This window comes from Oncorhynchus mykiss, chromosome 9 (genome assembly GCF_013265735.2).
Source record: "Oncorhynchus mykiss isolate Arlee chromosome 9, USDA_OmykA_1.1, whole genome shotgun sequence".
Taxonomy (NCBI): Eukaryota; Metazoa; Chordata; class Actinopteri; order Salmoniformes; family Salmonidae; genus Oncorhynchus; species Oncorhynchus mykiss.
The window spans coordinates 58815818-58843304 of record NC_048573.1 but is presented as its reverse complement, the minus strand read 5'-3'; the positions used below and the strand labels follow the sequence as shown (position 1 = coordinate 58843304).

Sequence of the window (27487 nt, the reverse complement as noted above, 5' to 3'; positions counted from 1 at the left end):
GACCAACCATGCAGTTTATTAGGCTACAGTTTAAATAAGTTATGATGAACTTCAAAGAGTGGTGAAAGTGCACTGTGATCTTGATGTGCCTTTCCAATAAATATTGAGGGTCTCATACTGGTGACATGATGATTGATGCTGGACTGCCGTTAGACAAACAAATATTCTCGCTCTTATCCATAATAATCTCCTCCTATAGACCAGCCTAGATGCAGAGCCTACCCCCCACTGTATCTGTCATCTTTTGGCTAGAGTGCAAGTGCCAAGTCCAGAGTAAACACATTTTTTATTTAACCCTACAGTTTTTTGTGACAAAACTATCAGTAGAGTTAAATGCGATGGAAACATACTAAAATTTAGATTTTTATTCGGTACATGAAAACATTTTTTGTGTATTGCGTCATCATGCACTGATTTTAAAGTTAAAAGTGATTTTAATTTAGGAAATCTGTTCCCAAGTATTCCCACACAAATATAGGCATATGTGATTATATCCCAATGTAATCAAAGTTTGAAATGATTTAATTTTTGTCTAATACTATATCTGTTTAGGATTCTTATGGTCAATATGCAGTGTACAAATTATTTATAAATATGTTCCGACCCCCCGACCATCCGCACAAGTAAAAATCGTCTCATGGCTGAATGTAATTGGGGACTGCTGGTGTAGAAGATCCCCGCCCGTGACATTGGCACAATTGTTTATATATGATTTTTTTAGACAAATGTAATTTTACATTTTCCTTCAGACTAGTTAGACATCCTATGATCAGATTTACGTGAGCAGTGATTAGAATTTGGAAAGAATTCCATACAAGGTGATCTGATTTGGGCTTAGATACTTGTGAATGGGAATTCAAATCAGGCCTGAACTCCAGTGGATATTGTGATTGGTTATTTAACTTTTTAGACTTGTTTAAATACAACTTGACTTAGTTGGCTGTGACTCACCACATGACTTCAGACTGGACTCATGTGTTTGGTGTCTTGACTGATGAATGTGTGATCCTATCTTCTCTTCTATATCAGTTGAATCTATGGCTTCAACACTGAATAGAGGGAAAACAAGAAAACAGTTAGTGGCCTAGGGCTACACGTATTCATATTCATCATCATGTACATACAAACATCAATAAACTCAGGAATGTGTCAGGGAAGTTGTAATGCAGTATGTTGGATTTAGAGAGGAAGCTATTGTCATAGTAGGAGCACCAAGGCAGCCTATTAGAAGGAGTGTGAATGACTCACTCTCTTCCTAGCTCTCTCTGGAGCTGGAGGAGTCGATCCTTGTTGATGGGGTACAGGTGGAAGAAGACCAGCCCTACCAGCAGTAGGATGATGGGCACAGGGGCAAACAGCACAATAAGAGCAGTCACCACGTCCTCACTATGGCTACAAGCACCTGCACAATACCCCACAAAACTACAGTGCAAACAAGCATACATACAAACACACATTATACACACGCATAACATAAATACATATATTGAAATAATAGGGTGAAAGAAACGTATTCGGAAAGTATTCAGACCCCTTGACTTTTTCCACATTTTGCTACTTTACAGCCTTATTCTAAAATGGATGAAATTGTTCCCCCCCATAAATCTACACACAATACCCCATAATGACAAAGCAAAAACTGTTTAAAAAAACAACAACGGAATATCACAAAAATTGAAATATCACATTTACGTAAGTATACAGACGCTTTACTCAGTACTTTGTTGAAGCACCATTGGGAGCGATTCCAGCCTTGAGTCTTCTTGGGTATGACGCTACAAGCTTGGCACACCTGTATTTGGGGAGTTTCTCCCATTATCTGCAGATCCTCTCAAGTTCTGTCAGGTTGGATGAAGAGTGTCACTGCACAGCTATTTTTAGATGTTAGATCGGGTTCAAGTCCGGGCCCTGGCTGGGCCATTCAAGGACATTCAACGACTTGTCCAGAAGCCACTCCTGCATTGTCTTAGCTGTGTGCTTAGGGTCGTTGTCCTATTGGAAGCTGAACCTTCGCCCCACTCTGAGGTCCTGAGCGCTCTGGAGCAGATTTTCATCAAGGATCTCTCTGCACTTAGCGCCGTTCATCTTTCTCTCGATCTTGACTAGTCTCCCAGTCCCTGTCACTGAAAAACATCCCCACAGCATGATGCTGTCACCACCATGTTTCCCCATAGGGATGGTGCCAGGTTTCCTCAAGACGTGACACTTGGCATTCAGGCCAAAGTGTTCATTCTTGGTTTCATCAGTCCAGATAATCTTGTTTCTCATGGTCCGAGAGTCCTTTAGGTGCCTTTTGGCAAACTCCAAGCGGGGTGTCATGTACCTTTTTATTGAGGAGTGGCTTCCGTCTGGCCACTCTACCATAAAGGTCTGATTGGTGGTGTGCTGCAGAGAGGGTTGTCCTTCTGGAAGATTCTCCCATCTCCACAGAGGAACTCTGGAGCTCTGTCAGAGTGACCATCGGGTTCTTGGTCACCTCCCCGACCAAGGCCCTTCTTCCCCGATTGCTCAGTTTGGCCGGGCGGACAGATCTAGGAAGAGTCTTGGTGGTTCTAAACTTTGATCTTTGGGGACCTTCAATGCTGCAGAAATGTTTTGGTACCCTTCCTCAGATCTGTGCCTAGACACAATCCTGTTTCGGAGCTCTACAGACAATTATTTTGACCTCATGGCATGGTTTTTGCTCTGACATGCACTGTCAACTGTGGGACATTATATAGACAGGTGTCTGCCTTTCCAAATCATGTTCAATCAATTGAATTGACCAAATTTGGACTCCAAATCTAGTTGTAGAAACATCTCAAAGATGATCAGTGGAAACAGAATGCACCTGAGCTCAATTTCAAGTCTTATAGAGAAGGGTTGGAATACTTATGTAAATAAGGTATTTCTGTTTTTTATTTTTAATAAATGTGCTACAATTTCTTAAAAACATGTTTTCGCTTTTTCATTATGTGGTATTGTGTGTAAATGGATTAAATATAAAAAATACATTTTAGAATTAGGTTGTAACGTAAAAAATGTGGAAAAGGGAAGGTGTCTGAATACTTTCCGAATGCACTGTAATAATGAAATTACATTTTACATAATGAGGGGGAGAAAAAGGGAGAGGCAGAGCAGGAGTAGGTGGATGAATGACTCACTGTAATGTCATGGTTGAGATTCTAACAGACAGACCTCCCCCAGCTTACTGCAGAAGGCATAGCAGGAGAAAAGCAGGCTCCAGGTCCTTGCAGCAGGGGTTACTCAAGGCAAAGTAATCTACCACATCCGGGAGCATGGACCTACATGAATAATAACAGACTGGCTCGCAAATCAGACCACACGCAGATATTGCACCAAACACTGTCTGGGTGAATCGATTGAAGTGTAAAACAGTTTATATTAGTCAACTGGCCAAGTGTCAAATCAGCATATCAGAATATTCAACTCTTGACAGGCTGTCATGGGGAGTTATGAATGAAGTATGCCCCTAGTCACACAAGTCAGCATTGTGTGTGTGTTTAGAGTCATTCAAAGTGACAGAGGCAGAGACAGAACTGGAGCAGAGTGCAGTTCAAAGCAGAGACATGGCCCTGAGCCAAAGTCTTGGCCTTCTAACTGCAGTGTGCTGACTCACCAAGGCAGCAGGAACATGGTTGCCAAGCTGAATCCTAACATCACACACATGGTCACAAAGACAGGCAGGTTATTGGGTACACAAGCTATGATTGTTACAGCTGGGATGAAGAGCTGTAAATAAATACAAAAACATTGTAAGTCTCACATAGTAAGTATTTCTGCATAAAATTGTCATAAAGGGAGAAACAATGTTATGCTCACAGATAGGCCGATGAAGATTGTGGTCTTTTTCCCAACTCGTACCAGGATTGCCTGCCACATTGGAACAGCTATAGTGGCTGCTATCTGTTAGGACGAAGAAACAAACAATATCAAACAACAAGGATGTCTTGTGGCTGTAGTTTTCCCTTAAATAAGGAAATGACAGAGGTTAGCTTCCAGCTACACATAAATATATCACATCATAAAGAGTATGATATGCCGGATTAGATAACAATTGTGTTCTGTTACCTGTGTATTGGGCCAATCAGACAGTCCTTTTTGCAGTCAAGAGGGTGTGGGGTGTGTGATATGACTATGTGTGAGGTCGACGGAACTGAACAGAACTGTCTTACCAGCAGAGCCAGGAGAAGGTGTTGGAACTGGGCCGCAAGCCCAGCTACATGGGTACAGAACAGTGCAAAATTCCCCAAAGACATCTAAAAGGGACAAATGTGCATTAGCTGATTCAAGATGTATTAGTTGATTTATTTAGATGCAGCCCAGGCTAGGATTTACCTGAAAGGCAAGTGCAGCAAAGAGGAGGCCAAGGACCAGTCGTTGGTAAGGAATGTGGCACACTAACATCTTTAGAGTGGTGAGATAGGACAGACGCACTCTAGCCAGACTATAGAGGGGAGCTGGAGACAAAATCAGAGAGAGGTATTGGTGTTGTAGAAAAAATACATTCAAAAGACTTACCAAAACTTTCGTTCCAAGCCCATCCTTTAGCCCACTTCCAGAACTAGACTCTTGAACACATTCTACTGAACCTTGACCTCTCCTGTGCTTTACTCTGGCAGTTCGAAACTGACCCCTCTCTAACCCTAATTCTAGTGTTCTGACCCTTGACTCACCCTGCTGCTCCTTCACCCTCAGGAAGAGGACCAGGCAGCAGAGGAAGAACAGCCCGCCTATGACCAGTGCTGAGGTCAGGAAAGCCTTACGCTAGGGAAAGAAACCTCACAGGTAAGCAAAGCTACACAAGCACAAATGATTCACATGTATGCATTATGCACAAAAAACACCTAGGCCTATGGGTAAACAAACAAGACAAATGCACATACTTGAAATGCAAAAACACACATGGATGCAAGTACATGCACGCACACACACACATGCACACACACATGCACACACACATGCACACACACACACACACACACACACACACACACACACGCTAAGAACAGTTTATTACTGTGTAATGTGATATCCCTGGGACTAGGTAAGTTCATTTCCACTGACAAAGAAATTCTGCTAAACCAACATAGTAGAGGAGTGTTATGTCCTTCAGTGTGTGTGTTAGTGTTTGTAACTGGAGAGTAGTTACTTGTACCATGCCCTGCTGTGTAACTCATAATGGTAGTACCATGGCCTGTGGTGTGACTCATAGTGGTAGTACCGTGGCCTGTTGTGTAACTGTCTGTGGCGCAGGGGTGTCAAGCTGTTGACAGGCTGCAGCCCTCTCTGTGTTGTATACAGCCACAACCTGACCCTGAATTGCTGAGGCCACCAGCATCGCCAGCATTTCCACACTCATCCCTATCACATAGACAGGGAGAGAAATAGACAGACCAAGGGACTGGTGAAGCTGAAAAAAACAACAACTAAGAAATTTATGATTTTATCAATTTGTATTCCATTCATCATTATAAGATGGAACACGAGAGAGAGTGGATGTCAAGCTCTTACTGTAGGCTGTGGTAGAGTCTCTGTCTCTCTGGTCTCCACCCAAAAACATGCTCAGCGAAAGGCACATTAAAACACTGTCAGGAGATAGACACAGAAACCATGGTGATGGTGCAAAAAAAGGGACATGTGATACTGTACTGTGAGTCAATAATTGCACCTTGTAACCATGGACACGCTGACACAGGAAGAATATGGCACACAGTAACCCTAAAGGAAGGTGGTCATTATCAAGAGGCAGCGATGATAACCCTGCAGAGATCAGGCTACAGAAAGCAGCTAAGTGATTTGTTTGGGATACGTACAGTAGTAATGATAAGATAAGTGGTCCTCTGTAGCTCAGTTGGTAGAGCATGGCTTTTGCAACGCCAGAGTAATGGTCTCGATTCCCAGGCCCATGTGTGAAAAATGTATGCACACATGACTAAGTCGCTTTGGATAAAAGTGTCTGCGGGTTTGGCCGGGGTAGGCCATCATTGTAAATAAAAATTTGTTCTTACCTGACTTGCCTAGTTAAATAAAGGTTAAATCATTTATTTTTTATTTTTGTATATATATTATTTTACAGAAATGGAGCAAGGCAAGCGAGGGTTGAGGATGTAGACTAGAGGACTAAGACTTGGAGATGGGGCTGAGTGGTCATACTGTATGTGAAGAAAGAGAAGAACAGCCTTGATGTTAACAGGCTGAAATGTCTCATCCAGCGGATGAAATTGTAGATCTTACAGTCATGAGGGTCTCAAACAGGCAGCTTGCTGTGAGGTACCAGGGAACACTGAAGGCTTGAGACATGGAGCCTTGGGGCATAAACCACAGCAAGACATAGGAGAGGACCCCAAAAGGCATAGCGAGAACCACCCTGAAAAACACAAAAATACAGAAAGGGATGCTCTGAGAAGGACTGCAAGAATGGATTGCACTGGCCAAAATCAATATCAAAATGGAAGAGGTATTATTGAGATCCACTGACCATGGCATGAGTTTACCAATGGGTGTCAAGCCACTGCGGCTCACCAAGTACCCCACCAGTGGGTCTGTCACAGCATCCCAGGTCCGACTCACAAACAGGATCAGAGAAACATAGAAGGCCTCGATCTGCAAAAGAGCAAGGGACAGACGGGACTCAGACACCCCACAGAGCCTGGTTCCTCTCTAGGTTTCTTCCTAGGTTCCTGCCTTTCTAAGGAGTTTTTCCTAGCCACCTTGTTTCTGCATTGATTGTCGTTTGGGCTTTTAGGCTGTATTTCTGTATAAGCACTTTGTGACATCTGCAGATGTAAAAAGGGCTTTATAAATAAATGTGATTGTTTTGATTGAGACAGAGATCAGCCTAGGTGGGTGGGTGGGACGGACGGACGGACAGACAGACAGACAGACAGAGACATAAATAAATAAATAAATAAATAAATTACTTATCAAGGTCTGTAGTTGATCTGTCAAAGTTTGGAAGCAGCTCATCCTTTGGAATTAGGACTCTCCCGTGGTTACAGTCCACTCCAGATCACCATTTGCTCCTCGCCGGGGTAAAACTCTGTCCTACAACTTCAACATCTTTCTCTACTTCTGACATGAGAACAAACAAACTATGAGTATCTGGTAACAATGAACACATGCACACACATTCATGCTGTGCGTGCACACGTCTTAATCCCTTGTGACATTGGACTCCTACCGAACAACCCTGGCCCTTTGAAAGTGAGAAACTCCTGTCGCGGTCTATTTCAGCCCTGTGAACCCACCCATTAAAGTACTACATTGTTTTAACACAAACAGGTGTTAAAACCCCTATAAATTGAAGCCTTTAGATCGCAATATCTACTAAGTTACCATATGGAATTGTTTTAAGATGGTCATAAAATAGTAGGTATAAAAAAAATATGTATGCAGTACCGTTCAAAAGTTTGGGGTCACTTAGAAATGTCCTTGTTTTTTAAAGAAAACCACGTTTTTTGTCCATTGAATAACTTAAAATTGATCAGAAATACAGTGTAGACATTGGAAATGTTGTAAATGACTATTGTAGCTGGAAATGGCTGATTTTTTATTGAATATCTACATAGGCGTACAGAGGCCCATTATCAGCAACCATCACTCCTGTGTTCCAATGGCACGTTGTGTTAGCTAACCCAAGTTTATCATTTTAAAAGGCTAATTGATCATTAGAAAACCCTTTTGCAATTATGTTAGCACAACTGAAAACTGTTATGCTCATTAAAGAAGCAATAAAACTGGCCTTCTTTAGACTAGTTGAGTATCTGGAACATCAGCATTTGTGGGTTTGATTACAGGCTCAAAATGGCCAGAAACAAATAACTTTCTTCTGAAACTCGTCAATCTATTCTTGTTCTGAGAAATGAAGGCTATTTCATGCGAGAAATTGCCAAGAAACTGAAGATCTTGTACAATGCTGTGTACTACTCCCTTCACAGAACAGTGCAAACTGTCTCTAACCAGAATAGAAAGAGGAGTGGGAGGCCCCTGTGAACAACTGAGCAAGAAGGCAAGTACATTAGAGTGTCTAGTTTGAGAAACAGACGCCACACAAGTCCTCAACTGGCAGCTTCATTAATTAGTACCCACAAAACATCAGTCTCAACGTCAACAGTGAAGAGGTGACACCGGGATGCTGGCCTTCTAGGCAGAGTTCCTCTGTCCAGTGTCTGTGTTATTTTTCCCATCTTAATCTTTTATTTTTATTGGCCAGTCTGAGATATGGCTTTTTCTTTGAAATTCTGCCTAGAAGACAAGCATCTCAGAGTCGCCTCTTCACTGTTGACGTTGAGACCAGTGTTTTGCGGGTACATAAACTGAAATTAGGTGCCATTTCATGGTAGCTAAAATTTGAACAGTTCGCCTAATTTCAGTTTGTTACAAAACAAGCAAGTAAAGTGTAAATAATGATTGTATTATCTAAACCGCTGTGAAATATATTTCCCATAATAATTTTTTTTCAACTGTTTGAAGCTGGTGTATAAAACCGAAAGTAAAAAAGGTAAAAAGTAAACATAAAAACAGGAAGTGTAACAATTGTGCATATAAAACAGATCTTCTTAGACTTGCTTTCAATGAAAATGACAGATCTATAAAACTCACATTTCTATGTGAATTTTTTGGGGTGATAAGCGTTCCCAAGTTTATGCAAATCACCAGCGGCGACCGCTGGGCAATGACCAATCATGTCGAGTTGTTCCCATGACAAATTTGACACTATGCACCCCCAAGGCTGGAAACTTTCTTTAGCAAAGATGCCTGACAAAAATACTATAATGGAAGCAAATGTAAGTGATTATAACATCATAACGAATCATAAATTATTTTTTTTATACTTGACAGGAATATGTTAGTTAATATAGAGAAACTATTATGCATATTTTTTTTATCACAAAGTTAATTTACAAAAATCGCGATTTAGCAAGCTAGCTGACTAGCTAACATTAGCAGACTATCTTTATGGGCGTTGGGACGTGAGTATGAAATTGTAATTCTGGTTGTTTAATGTTTTAGGGACTCCTGAAACAACCAGGAAACCAGGCTGTCATCTTGTGAAACAGTGGATGTAAAGAATCTAGCTAGCTAAAGCATTTACTGCAAATTGAATGTACAATTTTGTAAGCTTGCCTTGTTGATACAGTGGGGAGAACAAGTATTTGATACACTTCCGATTTTGCAGATTTTCCTACTTACAAAGCATGTAGAGGTCTGTAATTGTTTATCATAGGTACACTTCAACTGTGAGAGACGGAATCTAAAACAAAAATCCAGAAAATCACATTGTATGATTTTTAAGTAATTAATTAGCATTTTATTGCATGACATAAGTATTTGATCACCTACCAACCAGTAAGAATTCTGCCTCTCACAGACCTGTTAGATTTTCGTTAAGAAGCCCTCCTGTTCTCCACTCATTACCTGTATTAACTGCACCTGTTTGGACTTGTTACCTGTATAAAAGACACCTGTCCACACACTCAATCAAACAGACTCCAACCTCTCCACAATGGCCAAGACCAGAGAGCTGTGTAAGGACATCAGGGATAAAATTGTAGACTTGCACAAGGCTGGGATGGGCTACAGGACAATAGGCAAGCAGCTTGGTGAGAAGGCAACAACTGTTGGCGCAATTATTAGAAAATGAAAGAAGTTCAAGATGACGGTCAATCACCCTCGGTCTGGGGCTCCACGCAAGATCTCACTTCGTGGGGCATCAATGATCATGAGGAAGGTGAGGGATCAGCCCAGAACTACACGGCAGGACCTGGTCAATGACCTGAAGAGAGCTGGGACCACAGTCTCAAAGAAAACCATTAGTAACACACTACGCAGTCATGGATTAAAATCCTGCAGCTCATGCAAGGTCCCCCTGCTCAAGCCAGCGCATGTCCAGGCCCGTCTGAAGTTTGCCAATAACCATCTGGGTGATCCAGAGGAGGAATGGGAGAAGGTCATGTGGTCTGATGAGACAAAAATAGCTTTTTGGTCTAAACTCTACTCGTCGTGTTTGGAGGAAGAAGAAGGATGAGTACAACCCCAAGAACACCATCCCAACCGTGAAGCATAGAGGTGGAAACATCATTCTTTGGGGATGCTTTTCTGCAAAGGGGACAGGACGACTGCACCGTATTGAGGGGAGGATGGATGGGGCCATGTATCGTGAGATCTTGGCCAACAACCTCCTTCTCTCAGTAAGAGCATTGAAGATCGGTTGTGACTGGGTCTTCCAGCATGACAACGACCCGAAACACACAGCCAGGGCAACTAAGGAGTGGCTCCGTAAGAAGCATCTCAAGGTCATGGAGTGGCCTAGCCAGTCTCCAGACCTGAACCCAATAGAAAATCTTTGGAGGGAGCTGAAAGTCCGTATTGCCCAGCGACAGCCCTGAAACCTGAAGGATCTGGAGAAGGTCTATATGGAGGAGTGGGCCAAAATCCCTGCTGCAGTGTGTGCAAACCTGGTCAAGAACTACAGGAAACGTATGATCTCTGTAATTGCAAACAAAGGTTTCTGTGCTAAATATTAGGTTCTGCTTTTCTGATGTATCAAATACTTATGTCATGCAATAAAATGCAAATTAATTACTTAAAAATCATACAATGTGATTTTCTGGATTTTTGTTTTAGATTCCGTCTCTCACAGTTGAAGTGTACCTACAAGAATTACAGACCTCTACATGCTTTGTAAGTAGGAAAACCTGCAAAATCGGCAGTGATTCAAATACTTGTTCACCCCACTGTATATGCCATGCAATGCAGATATATTAATAATGTAGCTAGCTATGTTCTTGCTTATTGTGAGGTGGAGGATAAACATACTTGTAGGCCTATAGATGTGCGGCTATCTAGCCGATCTGTGTATGAACCCAAAAGTTTGGTATACATATTAGTTCAGAACCTAGCTTTGAACCTCAGCTATCATAGCCAGTTGTATCAACTTCAAAACAGTCTGAATGACATTAATGAAGCCTATGAATTGAGTAGACTATAATAGAACTATGTGCCAAGGATGCAAGTTGTATATACATGTAGTTATTAGCATGCATGAGATCCCCACATTGTAGCCTGTATATTTAATATATTCACTGATCATGTACTCTACCTTGGCAAATAAAGGTGCAGTTCAGGTATGAATGTCTTTGATTATTTTTCAGTCATATCCAATACCAGGAGTATCAAATTCTAGTCTTTGAATGATGCTTTGTCTGCATGTATTACAATTATACACTTCAACAGTGTTTACCAATCTTGGTCCAGGGACATCAATGGTTACACATTGTAACTAATAGACTAGAAACAGGATTTAAAAGGCTGATTTGTAATTCATATATACAGAAATATATTATTTTTTAAACAGTACACTACACTTCCTATGCATCATGTAAATACTCTAAAACCAGTTCATCTCAATATCTAATGCTCTTACAAACATGGCTTAAACATGCTAACATTGTTAGTCATCATAATAATCAGGAGGTGAAATGCAAAACTGACCTTGATTCATTAACTCTGGGACTACTGCATCTCTATCTGTATTTCAATGTAAAGCATCTCTTTAATAATACTTCCTGTTGACCTGACCAAGTGACCTCTCACCTCTGATCATGCTGTGCCCTCTATGTAGTTCAGATGCGGGAGGGGTTCACCGACACAGCTGATATAACCTAGAAGATTTAGGGAGAAGAGGAGAGAGGGATGAAGTGAAGGAGAGAGACTGTTTTTGAGAAAATATTGTAGTTAAAGAGACAGCGTTCAACAGGAATCTGTGTGTGTGGCCACACTAAGTGGCTGCAGAGTACTTTATGCTGAAAAACATGAACGGACACACAGGCACATACAATATAGCGTAGTTATAGAAATAAGTGTCTTACTATTCTCCATGGTTGGCCATCTTGCCTATTCTTTTAAGGGGAAAGGAGCCACAGTTCTACACCTGAACCTGCTTACTGCACAACAATCCATCAATCAGATTGATACATGAGTGTGTAGGTGTGGGTTAAAGAGGCGTCTAATTGTTCTACATTTTTTCAATATGGGTAATTTAAAATAGCCTGTTTTTGTACAAACATCACACCCTTACTTAAACAGCACCCTCACCTGAGAAGTAAAAATCAAAGGGAGAGAAACTGGAAATTGAATAACTGCAGTTGACACAGTTAAGTAAATAGAAGAATACTCTTATTACAATGTGAATGGCTCTTAAAAGAGCCTTTGATTGTGCATAGTGTAGTCTACGGTATTGCCAGGGAACAGCACCCTCTTCGAAGAAGTGGGAGGTGAAGATCTCCCGCACACGGATTGCCTCTCTTGCTGCGCAAGCTGCAGATCCACTCCTGGTCCTCGTGTCCATCCTCATGAAGTTATGTAGGACAGAGGTAGCCTTCACACACCTGAATTCCTCCAGGAGATGATTGTGGACTACAGGAAAAGGAGCACTGAGCACGTCCCCATTCTCATCGACGGGTCTGTAGTGGAGCAGGTTGAGAGCTTCAAATTACTTGGTGTCCACATCAACAACAAACTAGATTGGTCCAAACACACCAAGACAGTCGTAAAGAGGGCACGACAAAGCCTATTCCCCCTCAGGAAACTAAAAAAATGTGGCATGTGTCCTGAGATCCTCAAAAGGTTGTACAGCTGCAACATCGAGAGCACTGCCTGGTACGGCAATTGCTCGCCTTCTGACCGCAAGGCACTTCAGAGGGTAGTGCGTATGGCCCAGTACATCACTGGGGCAAAGCTGTCTGCCATCCAGGACCTCCAGGACCTCTACACCAGGCGGTGTCAGAGGAAGGCCCTACAAATTGTCAAAGACCCCAGCCACCCCAGTTATAGACTGTTCTCTCTACTACCGCATGGCAAGCGGTACCGGAGTGCCAAGTCTAGGACAAAAAGGCTTCTCAACAGTTTTTACCCCCAAGCCATAAGACTCCTGAACAGGACTATTTGCATTGTGTGCCCCCCCCAACCCCTCTTTTATGCTGCTGCTACTCTCTGTTTATCTTATATGCTAGTCACTTTAGTCACTTTAACTATACATTCATGTACATACTACTTAAATTGGCCCGACCAACCAGTGCTCCAGCACATTGGCTAACCGGGCTATCTGCATTGTGTCCCACCACCCGCCAACCCCTCTTTTTACGCTTCTGCTACTCTCTGTTCATCATATATGCACATGTACATACTACCTCAATAAGCCTGACTAACAGGTGTCTGTATATAGCCTTGCTACTCTTTTTTCAAATGTCTTTCAACTGTTTTATTTCTTTACTTACCTACACACACACACACACACACCTTTTTTTGGCACCATTGGTTAGAGCCTGTAAGAAAGCATTTTACTGTAAGGTTTACACCTGTTGTATTCGGCGCACGTGACAAATAAACTTTGATTTGATTTGAGGAGGCATTCCCAGATGGCCCTGATCACCAAACCTTGCAGTGCCCTACACGTTAACTGTAGGCAATCATTTGAAGGAATCTCCAGTTACAAGGTATCTGAAGGAATATGGATTACAATGTAATTATTAGACTTTTACATCACCAGGTCATTGTGGATTACAAAAAGTATAATATCACTGATTTAAAAAATAACTAGGCAAGTCAGTTATGATCAAATTCTTATTTTCAATTAAGGCCTAGGAACAGTGGGTTAATTTAAAACTGCCATGTTCAGGGGCAGAACAACAGATTTTTACCTTGTCAGCTCAGTGATTTGATCTTGCAACCTTTCGGTTACTAGTTCAATGCTCTAACCACTAGGCTACCTTCCACCCCAGGTAACAAATCATGATAACATTGGGTTGATAGATGCAAGGGCACACATATAGGCATGTGTAGCATGTGACAAAAACAGGATCATCTCAAGGACAGCATCACAAATGAATACATGCATACCACTTGAAGTTGATGATGAGTTGATCATTTGAATCAGCTGTGTAGTGCTAAGGCAAAAACAAAAATGTGCACCTATTTGAGTCCCCAGGACTGAGAACCACTGCTCTTCATTGGGACCTCTTCATATGTAGACAGGCTTTCATAGCTCTCTTTATCTGAGGACAGACTTCAATATAGTCAAATTACACCGAACTGAATATTATGTTACCATTATCTCCGTCCTCACTTCTAGGGACAGGAACTACACAAAAGTACCTGCCCTATCCAGAATAGCCTACTTTCTCACGTTGACAGTTGTGGCTGCTATCCTTTCACCCCCCCTCCATGGCTGTTATCTAGCTACATACAAATGCATTTGGAGTTTGTTTTTCACAGTGATAATTACATCAAGATAGCTAGCTAATTTGAAGTTAGGTAGCTGGTATTTAATTCACTTCGCCAGCAATCTATACAGTATGTAACGATGGCTAGATAGCTAGTGAATCAACTAGCTAGCTCATTTAGCAACTAATTTGAGTTAGCATGCACTGTAGCTATTATAGTTAGCTAATAATGCATCAGTTTTTTTTTTTTTACATTTTTGAAATGTATTTCTTTCTTGAATAGGTTCTCCCAGCCATGTGGACAATTGGAAACGGGGAAGCAACGTTTTTTGTCACCAGAGAGTTTTAGAGCATATTACTATTGAACTATTTCCCCTTTAATAACCAAACCTTCATACAAACTTACTATGATGAAATCTTGATGCACAATCGAACCTGCTGCCAGCACACCCACAAGCGAGTCGGTGGCCTAAGCCGCACGCGCAATTTACCGCTTGCTATTGAACATGCCCATGAAACTTCAAAAATGGTACTGGGCTTCCATGACCTCATGTTGATCTTTACCGTAACTTCAACCATCAGTCCCAATCCTTTCCCAGCTACGCCAGTTTCCACAAGATAACACGGCCACAAAGTCAAAATTGCCTACAAAAATCTCCTTTGGTCTTAATTTAAGGTTAGGGTTAGGTTTAAGGTTAGGTATGAAAAATCTAATTATGAAGATAATATATTTTTTTAAACTTTTTTTTTCTTCCCATTACTATTTCCCCCTAACCCTAAACCTCCCCTAATTTGAGTAAACTAATGGGGACAACAAGACTTAGCCTTCTACTTCCAGCTTATACATACTATATACACATTTTACAGACACAGTATATTTTACATTAGTTATCTTTTGTTTGTTTTTAGTCCCATCCTTCAGCTACCCCCAACTATCTCTGATGACCATCCAGTTGACTGTGCTGTGATGTTTCACAAAAGTTCTGAACCTACAGTGCATTCAGAAAGTATTCAGACCCATTCCCTTTTCCACACTTTGTTACAACCTTATTCTAAAATTGATTAAATAATCTACACACAATACCCCATAATGACAAAGCAAAAACAGGTTCTTACAATTTTTTGCAAATGTATAAAAAATAACATGAATAGCTTATTTACATAAGTATACAGACCCTTTGCTAAGAGACTTGAAATGGAGCTTGGCATTCAGGCCAAAAAGGTGCATCCTGCTTGAGGTGTATCTACAACTTGATTGGAGTCCACCTGTGGTAAATTCAATTGATTGGACATGATTTGGAAAGGCACACACCTGTCTATATAAGGTCCCACAGTTGACAGTGCATGTCAGAGCAAAAACCAAGCGATGAGGTCGAAGGAATTGTCCATAGAGATTTGAGATAGGATTGCGTTGAGGCACAGATCTGGGGAAGGGAAACAAAACATTTCTGCAGCATTGAAGGTCCCCAAGAACAGTGGCCTTCATCATTCTTAAATGGAAGATGTTTGGAACCACAAAGACTCTTCCTAGAGCTGGCAGCCCAGACAAACTGAGCAATCAGGGAGGTGACCAAGAACCCGATGGTCACTTTGACAGAGCTCCAGAGTTCCTCTGTGGAAATGGGAGAACCTTCCAGAAGGACAACCATCTCTGCAGCACTCCACCAATCAGGCCTTTATGGCAGAGTGGCCAGACGGAAGCCACTTCTCAATAAAAGCACATGACAGCTGCTTGGAGTATGCCGAAAAGCCACCTAAAGGACTCTCAGACCATGGGAAACAAGATTCTCTGGTCTGATGAAACCAAGATTGAACTCTTTGGCCTGAATGCCAAGTCTGGAGGAAACCTGGCACCATCCATATGGTGAAGCATGGTGGTGGCAGCATCATGCTGTGGGGATGTTTTTCAGTGGCAGGGACTGGGAGACTAGTCAAGATTGAGAGAAAGATAAACGGAGTAAAGTGCAGAGAGATTCTTGACTAAAACCTGCTCCAGAGCACTCAGGACCTCAGACTGGGGCGAAAGTTCATCTTCCAACAGGACAACAACCCTAAGATCACAGCCAAGACAACGCTGGAGTGGCTTCGGGACATGTCTCTGAATGTCCTTGAGTGGTCCAGCAGAAGGCCAGACTTGAACATCTCTGGAGAGACCTGAAAATAGCTGTGCAGCTATGCTCCCCATACAACCTGACAGAACTTCAGGATTTTCAGAGGAGAATAGAAAAACTCCCCAAATACAGGTGGGCCAAGATTGTAGCGTCATACCCAAGAAGACTCAAGGCTGTAATCGCTGCAAAAGGTGCTTCAACAAAGTACTGAGTAAAGAGTCTGAATACTTTTGTAAATGTAACATTAACCTGTTTTTGCTTTGTCACTATGGGTTATAGTGTGTAGATTGAGGAACGTTTTATTTAATTAATTTTAAAATAAGGCTGTAAAGGACTACCGGGTGGTGCAGTGGTCTAGGGCACTGCATCACAGCGCTAGCTGTGCCACCAGAGACTCTGGGCTCGCGCCCAGGCTCTGTCGCAGCCGGCCGCGACCGGGAGGTCCGTGGGGTGACGCACAATTGGCCTAGCGTCGTCCGGGTTAGGGAATGTTTGGCAGGTGGGGATATCCTTGTCTCATCGTGCACTAGCGACTCCTGTGGCACAGTGCACGCTGACCAGGTCGCTAGGGGCACGGTGTTTCCTCCGACGCATTGGTGTGGCTGGCTTCCGGGTTGGATGCGCGCTGTGTTAAGAAGAAGTGCGGCTTGGTTGGGTTGTGTTTCGGAGGACGCATGGCTTTCGATCTTCGTCTCTCCCGAGCCCGTACGGGAGTTGTAGCGATGAGACAAGATAGTAATTACTAAAAAAAACAATTGGATACCATGAAATTGGGGAGAAAAGGGGGTAAAAAATAAAATAAAATAAGGCTGTAACATAACAAAATGTGGAAAAAGTGAAAGGTCTGACTACTTTCCAAATGATATTATATACAGTCCCTATCGTAGGTCAGTTAGGATCACCACTTTATTTTAAGAATGTCTAATGTCAGATAGTAGAGTGATTTATTTCAGCTTTGATTTTCTATCGGATTGAGGTCAGGGCTTTGTGATGGCCACTCCAATACCTTGACTTTGTTGTCCTTAAGCCATTTTATCACCTCTTTGGAAGTATGCTTGGGGTCATTGTCCATTTGGAAGACCCATTTATGACCAAGTTTTAACTTCCTGACTGACGTCTTGAGATGTTGCTTCAATATATCCACATACTTTTCCTACCTCATGATGCCATCTATTTTGTGAATTGCACCAGTCCCTCCTGCAGCAAAGCACCCCCACAACATGATGCTGCCACCCCCGTGCTTCCCAGTTTGGGATGGTGTTCTTCGGCTTGCAAGCCTCCCCCTTTTACCTGCAAACATAACAATGGTCATTATGGCCAAACAGTTCTATTTTTGTTTCATCAGAACAGAGGACATTTCTCCAAAAAGTACAATCTTTGTCCCCATGTGCAGTTGCAAACCGTAGTCTGGCTTTTTTTATGGCGGTTTTGGAGCAGTGGCTTCTTCCTTGCTGAGTGGCCTTACAGGTTATGTTGATATAAGACTCGTTTTACTGTGGATATAGATACTTTTGTGCCTGTTTCCTCCAGCATCTTCACAAGGTCCTTTGCTGTTGTTCTGGGATTGATTTGCACTTTTGTCCCCAAAGTATGTTCATCGCTAGGAGACAGAACGCGTCTCCTTCCTGAGCGGCATGAAGGCTGCGTGGTCCCATGGTGTTTATACTTGGGTACTATTGTTTGTACAGATGAACGTGGTACCTTCAGGCATTTGGAAATTGCTCCCAAGGGTGAATCACACTTGTGGAGGTCTACAATTGTTTCCTGAGGTCTTGGCTGATTTCTTTTGATTTTCCCTTGATGTCAAGCAAAGAGGCACGGAGTTTGAAGGTAGGCCTTGAAATACATCCACAGGTACACCTCCAATTGACTCAAATGATGTCAATTAGCCTATTTAAAGCCATGACATCATTTTCTGGAATTTTCCAAGTAGTTTAAAGGCACAGTCAACTTAGTGTATGTAAACTTCTGACCCACTGGAATTGTGATACTATAGTTTGTTAACAAGACATTTGTGGAGTGATTGAAAAACAAGTTTTAATGACTCCAACCTAAGTGTATGTAATCTTCCGACTTCAACTGTAGATGTGTGAAGGTTAGTGTTTTTTCTGTACGGAAGGTGTCCATCATGTTTGACATTCCTGGATGTGTGTAAACTTAAAAAAATATTATGTTCTCTTTTTATACACACACAGTCATGGTAAGCACAAATAAAACATCACAAATCGCTCAGCAAAAGTTACATTCCTCCACAAATAATCAATGCTTTAAATTGACTGAACGGCACCAGAACATCAAGATGAAATGTATTCAGAATTTTGTTCCAGCAGTACGGTGTATTAAAACTAAAAGAAGATTTACCTAGTTCGGTGGAAACCCTAGGAACCTTGAGTGTAAACCAATCCTGTGAACTATTTGGTAACTCCGGTGGCTATACTAAAACAGAAAAATGAGATAAGACGGAAGTTTATAAAGTAGGACCTTTCAAACAAAAGGGGAGTAATGTAGAGGCCTACGGGTCTTTTGTGAAGTCCAGCCAACCTTTTGATACAAAATACAGTGATGAGTATCAACTGTCGCCTGTAACAAAACGAAGGGCACTATGATATATGGCATCCAAAGGTTTAAGAGTAGTAGCAGCTGCACTTTGATAAATATCACCATAATCAAGAACAGATAAAAAGGTTGACTGACAAATCTGCGTCCTACTGTTAAAAGAAAAGCACAATCTGTTTCTGTAGAGAAAAATCACTTTAAAATGTTTGCTTCTTAACCAGCTCATCAAAACTCAGCAAAAAAACAAATGTCCTCTCACTGTCAACTGCGTTTATTTTCAGCAAACTTAACATGTGTAAATGTTTGTATGAACATAACAAGATTCAACAACTGAGACATAAACTGAACAAGTTCCACAGACATTTGACAAATGGGATGGCCCTAGCCCTGACCCAACAGGTCCCAGACATGCTCAATGGGATTGAGATCCGGGTTCTTCGCTGGCCATGGCAGAACACTGACCTTCCTGTCTTGCAGGAAATCACGCACAGAACGAGCAGTATGGCTGGTGGCATTGTCATGCTGGAGGGTCATGTCAGGATGAGCCTGCAGGAAGGGTGCCACATGAGGGAGGAGGATGTCTTCCCTGAGATTGCCTGCAATGACAACAAGCTTAGTCCGATGATGCTGTGACACACCGCCCCAGACCATGACGCACCTCCAAATCGATTCCGCTCCAGAGTACAGGACTCGGTATAACGCTCATTCCTTCATCGATAAACGCGAATCCAAACATCACCCCTGGAGAGACAAAACCGCGACTCGTCAGCGAAGAGCACTTTTTGTCAGTCCTGTCTGGTCCAGCGTCGGTGGGTTTGTGCCCATAGGCAACGTTGTTGCCAGTGATGTCTGGTAAGGACCTGCCTTTACAACAGGCCTACAAGCCCTCAGTCCAGCCTCTCTCAGCCTATTGCAGACAGTGTAAGCACTGATGGAGGGATTGTGCATTCCTGGTGTAACTCGAGCAGTTATTGTTGCCATCCTGTACCTGTCCCGCAGGTGTGATGTTCGGATGTACCGATCCTGTGCAGGTGTTGTTACACGTGGTCTGCCACTGTGAGGATGATCAGCTGTCCGTCCTGTCTCCCTGTAGCGCCGTTTTAGGCATCTCACAGTATGGAAATTGCAATTTATTGCCCTGGCCACATCTGCAGTCATCATGCCTCCTTGCAGCATGCCTAAGGCACATTCACGCAGATGAGCAGGGACCCTGGGCATCTTTCGTTTTGTGTTTTTCAGAGTCAGTAGAAAGGCCCCTTTAGTGTCCTAAGTTTTCATAACTGTGGCCTTAATTGCCTACTGTCTGTAAGCTGTTAGTGTCTGAATAACCGTTCCACAGGTGCATGTTCATTAATTGTTTATGGTTCATTGACCAAGCATGAGAAACAGTGTTTAAACCCTTTACAATGAAGATCTGTGAAGTTATTTGGATTTTACGAATTATCTTTGAAAGACAGGGTCCTGAAAAAGGGATGTTTCTTTTTTTCCTGAGTTTAGTATCATCCACATAAACAGATTGACCAATGGTGTTTATATAAACAGTGAAGAGAACAGGTTCCAAAATCGAACCGTGGTACACATTTATGCACTTCAAGAAATTTCTGACTTAGCCTGAGTTCTGAGTTCTTTCACTAAAATAATCATGAAACCATATGAAACCATAAACAGGCGTCACAACTTATTCAATAAAATAGCATGATCAACAATATCAAAGCTTTGGACAGGTCCACAAACAAGCAGCACATTTCATTTTAGTGTCTGAAGTATTGACAAGATCATTAACAACTGAAGTGATTGGAGTAATACTGTCATGCCCAGGTCTAAACTCTGACTGGTTTACATTCAAAATACATTTCTCAGATAAAAGAGCAAAGTTGTGCATTTACCAAGGATTGAAGAATCTAAAAGAGACAAGGAAGCCTTGAAACGGGCTGATAATGATTAAGATCACTAATGTTACTATCCCCACCATTATGGAGTGGCAGCACAAGAACAGATTTATATCATTTTCGATTATTTCCCAACAACAATGTTAAATAAAAAAATGTGGGGTATTGAGCGCTGCAGTTTTCCAGAATTTGGCAGGGTTCTTACAATCAGAGAGTGGTTACATAATAATATATTTGTTTTTTCACAATGGTTCCTCAGTTGCTTAAAAGCTTGCCTACACCTGTGTTCCTGGCCTTGATCTATTTTATGAATGACTTAAAGATAGTATCTAAAACATTTTGGCAAGGGAAATGGATTTCACCTCTACCTTGTCTGTCAGCTCTGAACTCATGATAACCCTCAATATTAATATCAGAGTCGAGAATGTCAAGAAAGTTTCAGTCAATACCAGAATGTCCGAATTCATGTGCATAGCCCAGATCTTAATGTAATTCAGTTCAGGAAGTAAGCACCTAATGTTCAGATGCATCAACCCAAGTCCTTTACGATTTCTGAAGTCACATGGAAATTCCAACTCAAACAAGCTATGTTTGTATGTATGTTCAATAGGTGGTTGCGGACCCTGTCTGATGGTTGATAAAATAAAATTTAAAATGTGACGAGAGAGAGTCCGGGCTCCTACTGGAGATGGTTTGGGTGGAGTCCATCATCCCTGGATAGCATCTTTTGTTTCCAAAAAGTGTAAAAAATTGTCAATAAAAGTTATGCCAACAGAATGGCAGTAGACTTTAAGCCAGATATGAAGTGCTAAAAGCCTGCTGAACCTTTCGCAGTCGCGACTCAGCGAAGGCACGGGGCCAGATATAATCGGCTGCCTTTCAGAGCCTTTTAGGGTGTTGATCAGCTCAATAAAATCCTGTTTCATTATCTCTGATTTACCATTTTTGATATAATTTGATCCCACATGCACTACAACAGCAGCAGCTCTTGGCTGCTGATGTAGGATAGACAAAATAAATCCTGTGATATCCTTCACCGTAGCCCCCAGGTAGAACAGGGTTTTAGCTCCAGCAACTAAGATGTGCTTCACCATGGAACTACCAATGATAATGGCTGGAGGAAGGTGAGTAGCCTTGGACATCAGGCCTTTTCTGAGCCTCCTTGATGACCAATGGGAGATGAGGTACAGAGGATCCACATCATCAATAGAAGCGTCATTCACCAAACACTGCTGCTTTGCACTGGATGAAACGGGTGTTAGTACCAAGTACCATGCAATAATTAATTTGCACAAAATGATGTCCAACACTATCAAACTGCATTGACAGACAGTGTCCTTCACTATTAGTCCAGATCAGTCCCTTCCTTTCATTTTCATTAGTTGGTTTATACCGGCAGTCACACTTCTCCTGCTTTTTTCTCTGTACAGGAATTGTGTTTAAAGTGCACCGCCATGTTTTTCTCCCCTGCCTCTATTTACATCAGTCTCTCATGGCCCTACATGTTGGTGCTCCTGGCACTATCCTTGGATGTGCGGATACCATAAAGCCACTTGATAACTCTGGCGTTCCTCTCAATTACTGAGACGCCATAGGGTGCCGGCTCTGCAGCCCCACCTTCCTCTTCACCCTCTTGGCCTGCACACTCTGACCCAGGAGCGCTGGCACTGCGGAACTGTGCAAGGGAGGCGATGTCTGAGCCTGGCCCCTTCAGCACCTGCATCTCCGAAGTGTCCAAACCACACAGGTTGAAGAAGCGCTCCAGCTCAGTACTGGCCCGGGAGTAACGGTCACTCATGTCGGATTTGGAGCGGTTCAGAGAGGGACGTTTCCTGGAGCTGCCGGACGATAGGCAGGTGACCGACGGGGAGGGTGGGAGTACGGGGGGGTTGGCTGGGAGCTGGACGGGGCTAGACAGGGAGGTGGGGGTTGGGGTGTGATTTTGTGGTGGAGGGGCTGGGACAGGTTTAGGAGACGCAGGGCCTGGTGCATAGGTAGTTCGGGGGTGGAAGAGACGCAGAGGTGACATAGCGTTGTGGATCTGGGTGTGTGCATGCAGAGCCATGGGCTGCAATGGGACGCGCATCTGCTGCTGTGCTCTAAGGGGCGTCCTCACTGGTGTGGTGTGGTGGGGTATGACGTCCACTCTACGTATGGTCACTGCAGTAGGAGACCCTGTAGGACTTAGTGGGCCAGAGGCATTTACCCTAACTTTGACTGGGGTGGACCACTCAGAACAGAGGGTCTGGATACTCTCAGCAGCCCCTGACCCAGCTCCAGCAGAGATTGGAGAGGGACAGGGAGAGTTGGTAGTGGGGCAGTCACGGGCCTGACTACTCTCCACTGGGTCCATGGTTGGGGAGGTAGGGGGAGTTTCAGCCTCACCCACCCCGTTGATCAGGTTACTCAGGTGCTCCAGGTCCAGTGGGGAACTCCCTTGCTGGGTGTAGTCAGGGCGAGGCAGTTGTGCCTTACGGGTGGGCCGCAGGGCGGGGGCAGGGGACATCAGAGGCTTGCGCATGATAGGTGGAGGCACTTTGATTGGCTGTTGCTTAAAGAGGGCCACCTGGTTCTTGACATATTTAGCCTTGTCTACTGCCAGTCTCTCCACTGCACTCTGCCTGGGCTCAGTTGCTTCCAATGTTCTTGGTTGGAGGAGGCGGCGGTTGGGCATGAGAAGGCGGTTGGGCATTCCAGCAGCAGCAGCCCTCACTGCCCCCGGCTGTCTCAGGCCAGGCTGTAGTGTAGTGTCTCCACAGGCATGCTGGAGGTGGGGGAGCACAGGTGGGCTTTTTTGTACTTGACTCCTGTCTTTATCCTGCTTTTTTTGGCCACCCAAAGTCAAAATTATTCAGATGTCTTCACTCCAGGATCATACTGTCCCCAAAAGCTGACAGGATTTTGTTTGTGGCTGATATGATTCCGTCTTCTTCCAGTTCCCATAAGGATGTCACTTGAACCCTAGTGCCCTAAAGTCCTGGATGTCCAGCAGAAAAAGGAGAAACAGCATCACATCAGATAGCAACTCAGATAACTGTGTCATCAGAGGAGAGAGACAGCATACAGGCAAGCAATCAATATAAATACCCAGTTACCTCAAAGACAGAGGGACCCCCTCTCTTCCAGATCACTTACCTTCTACAGAGATACTACCCCTATAGTATTGATACTTCAACTCACACAAATCACTTTAAAGTGCTGTGGTTGACTCAGGGATATTATAAGTCAACAGTAATGGCCCAAACCGCTGTACTCACAAAACCCCAGGATGCAGTCAATGACAACACAGCATGTTGAAAACTCACAACAGCTGGTAGAGGGGAACAATGCATGTCACCTTTAAATAAAGATTCCCAGTTGCTAGGGCGTTGTGCTGGGCTTCCTCTAGACCAGTGTTCCCCAACTCCAGTCCTTGAGTGTACCCTACAACACACATTTTTGTTTTAGCCCCGGACAAGCACACCTGATTCAACTTGTCAACTAATCATCAAGTCCTCAGTGAGTTGAATCAGGTGTTTGTCTGGGGCTACAACAAAAATGTGTGCTGTTGGGGGTGCTGGAGGACTGGAGTTGGGAATCACCGCTCTAGAGCGCAGACCCCACAATAGATGGCATCAGTATCTCTGAAACCATACCACTTGATCCACCCCTCTAGAAGTTGACTGTAGTTATCATCAATTCATTTCTGAACATTTGTTTTGCTTAGAACACAAATCATGTATTATTTTTGTCTGCACCAGTAAATGTATTGAAGATCGGTGACCACAACATAAACATTAACTTGGGTCAGACAAATGATTCCATTAATGTATCACTTCTGGGGAGCAAGGCCTACTATTAACTTCTAAAGATGTTCCTATTGTGTGGTGTCATGCGCTGTTGGTAGATAAAGCACAAAGATATGAATGTCAAACCAGTAATCTGTGCTTTATGAACGTGTTTAAGGCCCTGGTCTAATAGTCTGTATATGACAGACATTCTGAACAACATGTTACTCATTCCACCTAGAGCCATGCCAATCCCCTACTGAGGTTTGAGCTGTCTCACTACACTCTCTTACCTGCATGTCCTTTATCTCTTCATCTATGTCGCTCCTCCTCTCCCTCACACACTCCTACTGTGTACACACAGTACAATTTATCAGTCAATGAGGGCAGAGGACATTCTGTTTTATTAGGCTAAGTTCTCAGAATACAGTAATATTGAACACACAGAGGTATGTAAAGTGGTATGTAAAACAAAACGGATCCTTCTTCTTCAACCCAGTGTCAAGTGTCAGCTACTTCTATTTAGGAAGAAAAAAAATATATATACACCTAACACCGAAAGGATCTCTCACATATACACACCCAAGGCTTGTAGATGGATTGTCCTTAATTCCAAATAAGGGGTTGGTTACTTGGACACACACATACCTTTAGAATGGAAGTAAAATCTTACAGGTCCCCAACAGAACTCTAGGCCTCTCCACAGCTCAGCACGCCACAGAGGATACAAACCGCAGAATTCTACTGCAGAGACAGAATGGAAGGGAGCAACAGACCAGCCAAACCTGTCAGACAGCTCACATGCTCCTCCTTCTCCTTCCCATACCTGACTACTACTTCTTGTTCTATGGTATTATGGCGGTCTGAAAACATACGTTAGAGGTGCATGCCACCACCTTCTGTGTGGGCTGTGTGTCTGCCTACTGTTCGGGAAGAAAACAATGTGCCCTGCCAACTAATTAACCCTACACCAATTAAAATCTCACCACTATTCCACTACTTTGGCTCTATCTGATCCTACACCAGGCTGGCAGGATGGGACACTATCGCTCAACACACCTTCTGCTGTAAAATCTTGTACACCCAACTACTTCTCTGCAGCTGCCACCACAACATATATTTTCTGTGATTTACATTCCATTTCTGTGGTACAGTTGATAATCATGGCTAATAATGCTAAGAAGCTAACCTTACTGAAGAACATGTTATTCCTATCACTCTCTATTGGCCTCGGGCTACTCACAGGGATCGTCTTAGGATCCCTCACCCTGGACCCATCTTCCTCTACTACTCTCTTAACTGCCTCATCATACGACAGCTTCTGTACTACTCTGACCCTGACAACCTCGACCTGCCTTTCTCTCACCGGACACTTCTGATCTCCAACAACATGGGTACCCCTACAGTTAACACACACAACATTTCCCACCGATACCACACATTCCTTTGTCTCATGCCCTCCTGCACACTTTTCACATCTAGGAATCTCCACACTGCTGTAACATTAACATAAGCTTGGCACCTAAAACACAGTAATGGGGTTGGAACAAAAGCTCACACTGACAAATCCTAACTTGACCTAGTCGGGTAAAGACTGCATCAAAACCCAGCAGGACAGACAGTGGGTGTGATCGAGCGGTAAGCCTAACAAAGCTTTAGATGAAAGTCGGCGAGTGAAGTCGGAGGAGGTTAATCTGCGACAGCCGAAAGTTGGACACTGTAGTGGTTTTCCAACATCAAGGCTCAGATCAACATGGCAGTGTTAACATAGCTGCTATTGTTTCTAAAAGTTTGTCTGTATAAATGTCGACATAAACCTTACTGTACCTCCATATCACACACTCACAAACTGGACACATAACGTGTACAATTCATTGGTTAGAGAGAGGTCTCAAATATCACTTTTCATTTGTATCCCCTGAATCAAAGCAAAGTTGGTTCCTGTTTCAGTCATGTATTTGAAAAAAAGTTGACAAATAGTGCCTCCCACAATGCAAGTGATGGCTGCATGGTGCAGTTGATGAGAAGCAACTGCAGTGACTTGGTGACCTCTTAAAAAACTGCATGACCTTTTGATCACATGATTTTTGTAAAGTTCATCCAGTCCTCAAGTCACAAGTCAAACAATTTTTATAACCACTTTGAAAGGCGATGACCAACGATAGTCAACGACTTGACAAAAGTAATTTGCTCAAACACGCTCAGTGGCCGTGTTTCGAAAGCATCAAAACGACTGCAGGCGAATGCCAACTGACTGATCTACAAATCACCTTGCATCATAAATAACTTATCATTTGTAGATCAGTCAGTCACAATTTACCCATGATACATTCGGGTTTTGATCCTCTCTAACACGGACAGTGTTTTTTCTGTTTCACCACGCTCTCCACCGGGTCTGCGTCGTCCCACCTGACTACTCCGACCAAATCACTCCTACATAAGGAAGTAGACTTGCTTCTTCTGTCATGTGATAATAGCAGTTTCCTGTTCTCTAATGATTTCAGTAATCAGAAAGATTTTTTTATATGAAATGAGAACAAAGTTTTTTTTTTAAATAGATGTATTTCCCCTATTACAGAATTTACAGAAACTGTAATTTCCTCATAATTTCTGAAAAGTGACAGTTTGATTGAAGTATTTTATATATATTTTAAAAAATATAAAAACAGGAACCAGCACCAAAGAGTATAAAAATAATAACTGGACAAAAAAATATCTAGTAATGTACATAAAGTACCAGTCAAAAGACATGCCTACTCATTCCAGGGTTTTTCTTCATTTGTAAAATGTTCTACATTGAAGAATAATAGGGAAGACATAAAAGCTATGAAATAATACACATGAAATCAAGTAGTAACCAAAAAAGTGTTAAATAAATCTAAACATATTTTATATTTGAGTTTCTTCAAAGTAGCCACCCTTTACCTTAACGACAGCTT

At 42.7% G+C, this 27487-nt stretch overlaps 1 protein-coding gene and 1 pseudogene across 3 annotated transcripts; both read right to left on the bottom strand.

The window, feature by feature from the left end:
* LOC110531221 lies at positions 1–21173 on the bottom strand (annotated as a pseudogene).
* Positions 20252–26301, bottom strand: LOC110532497 (protein FAM110A-like). Of its 3 annotated transcripts, none has more exons than XM_021616455.2 (2): positions 25197–26301; positions 20252–23758 (listed from the first exon to the last, which is right to left on the bottom strand). In XM_021616455.2, exon 2 carries the CDS (start codon positions 23471–23473, stop codon positions 22280–22282), a length of 1194 nt encoding a protein of 397 aa, XP_021472130.2. In that variant the 5' UTR covers positions 23474–23758; positions 25197–26301; the 3' UTR covers positions 20252–22279. The 3 variants fall into 3 exon arrangements, with proteins under 3 accessions (XP_021472130.2, XP_021472131.2, XP_036844410.1); XM_021616456.2 differs by lacking the exon at positions 25197–26301 and adding an exon at positions 24842–25169; XM_036988515.1 differs by lacking the exon at positions 25197–26301 and adding an exon at positions 24119–24259.
* Between the last annotated feature and the right edge of the window lie 1186 nt (positions 26302–27487).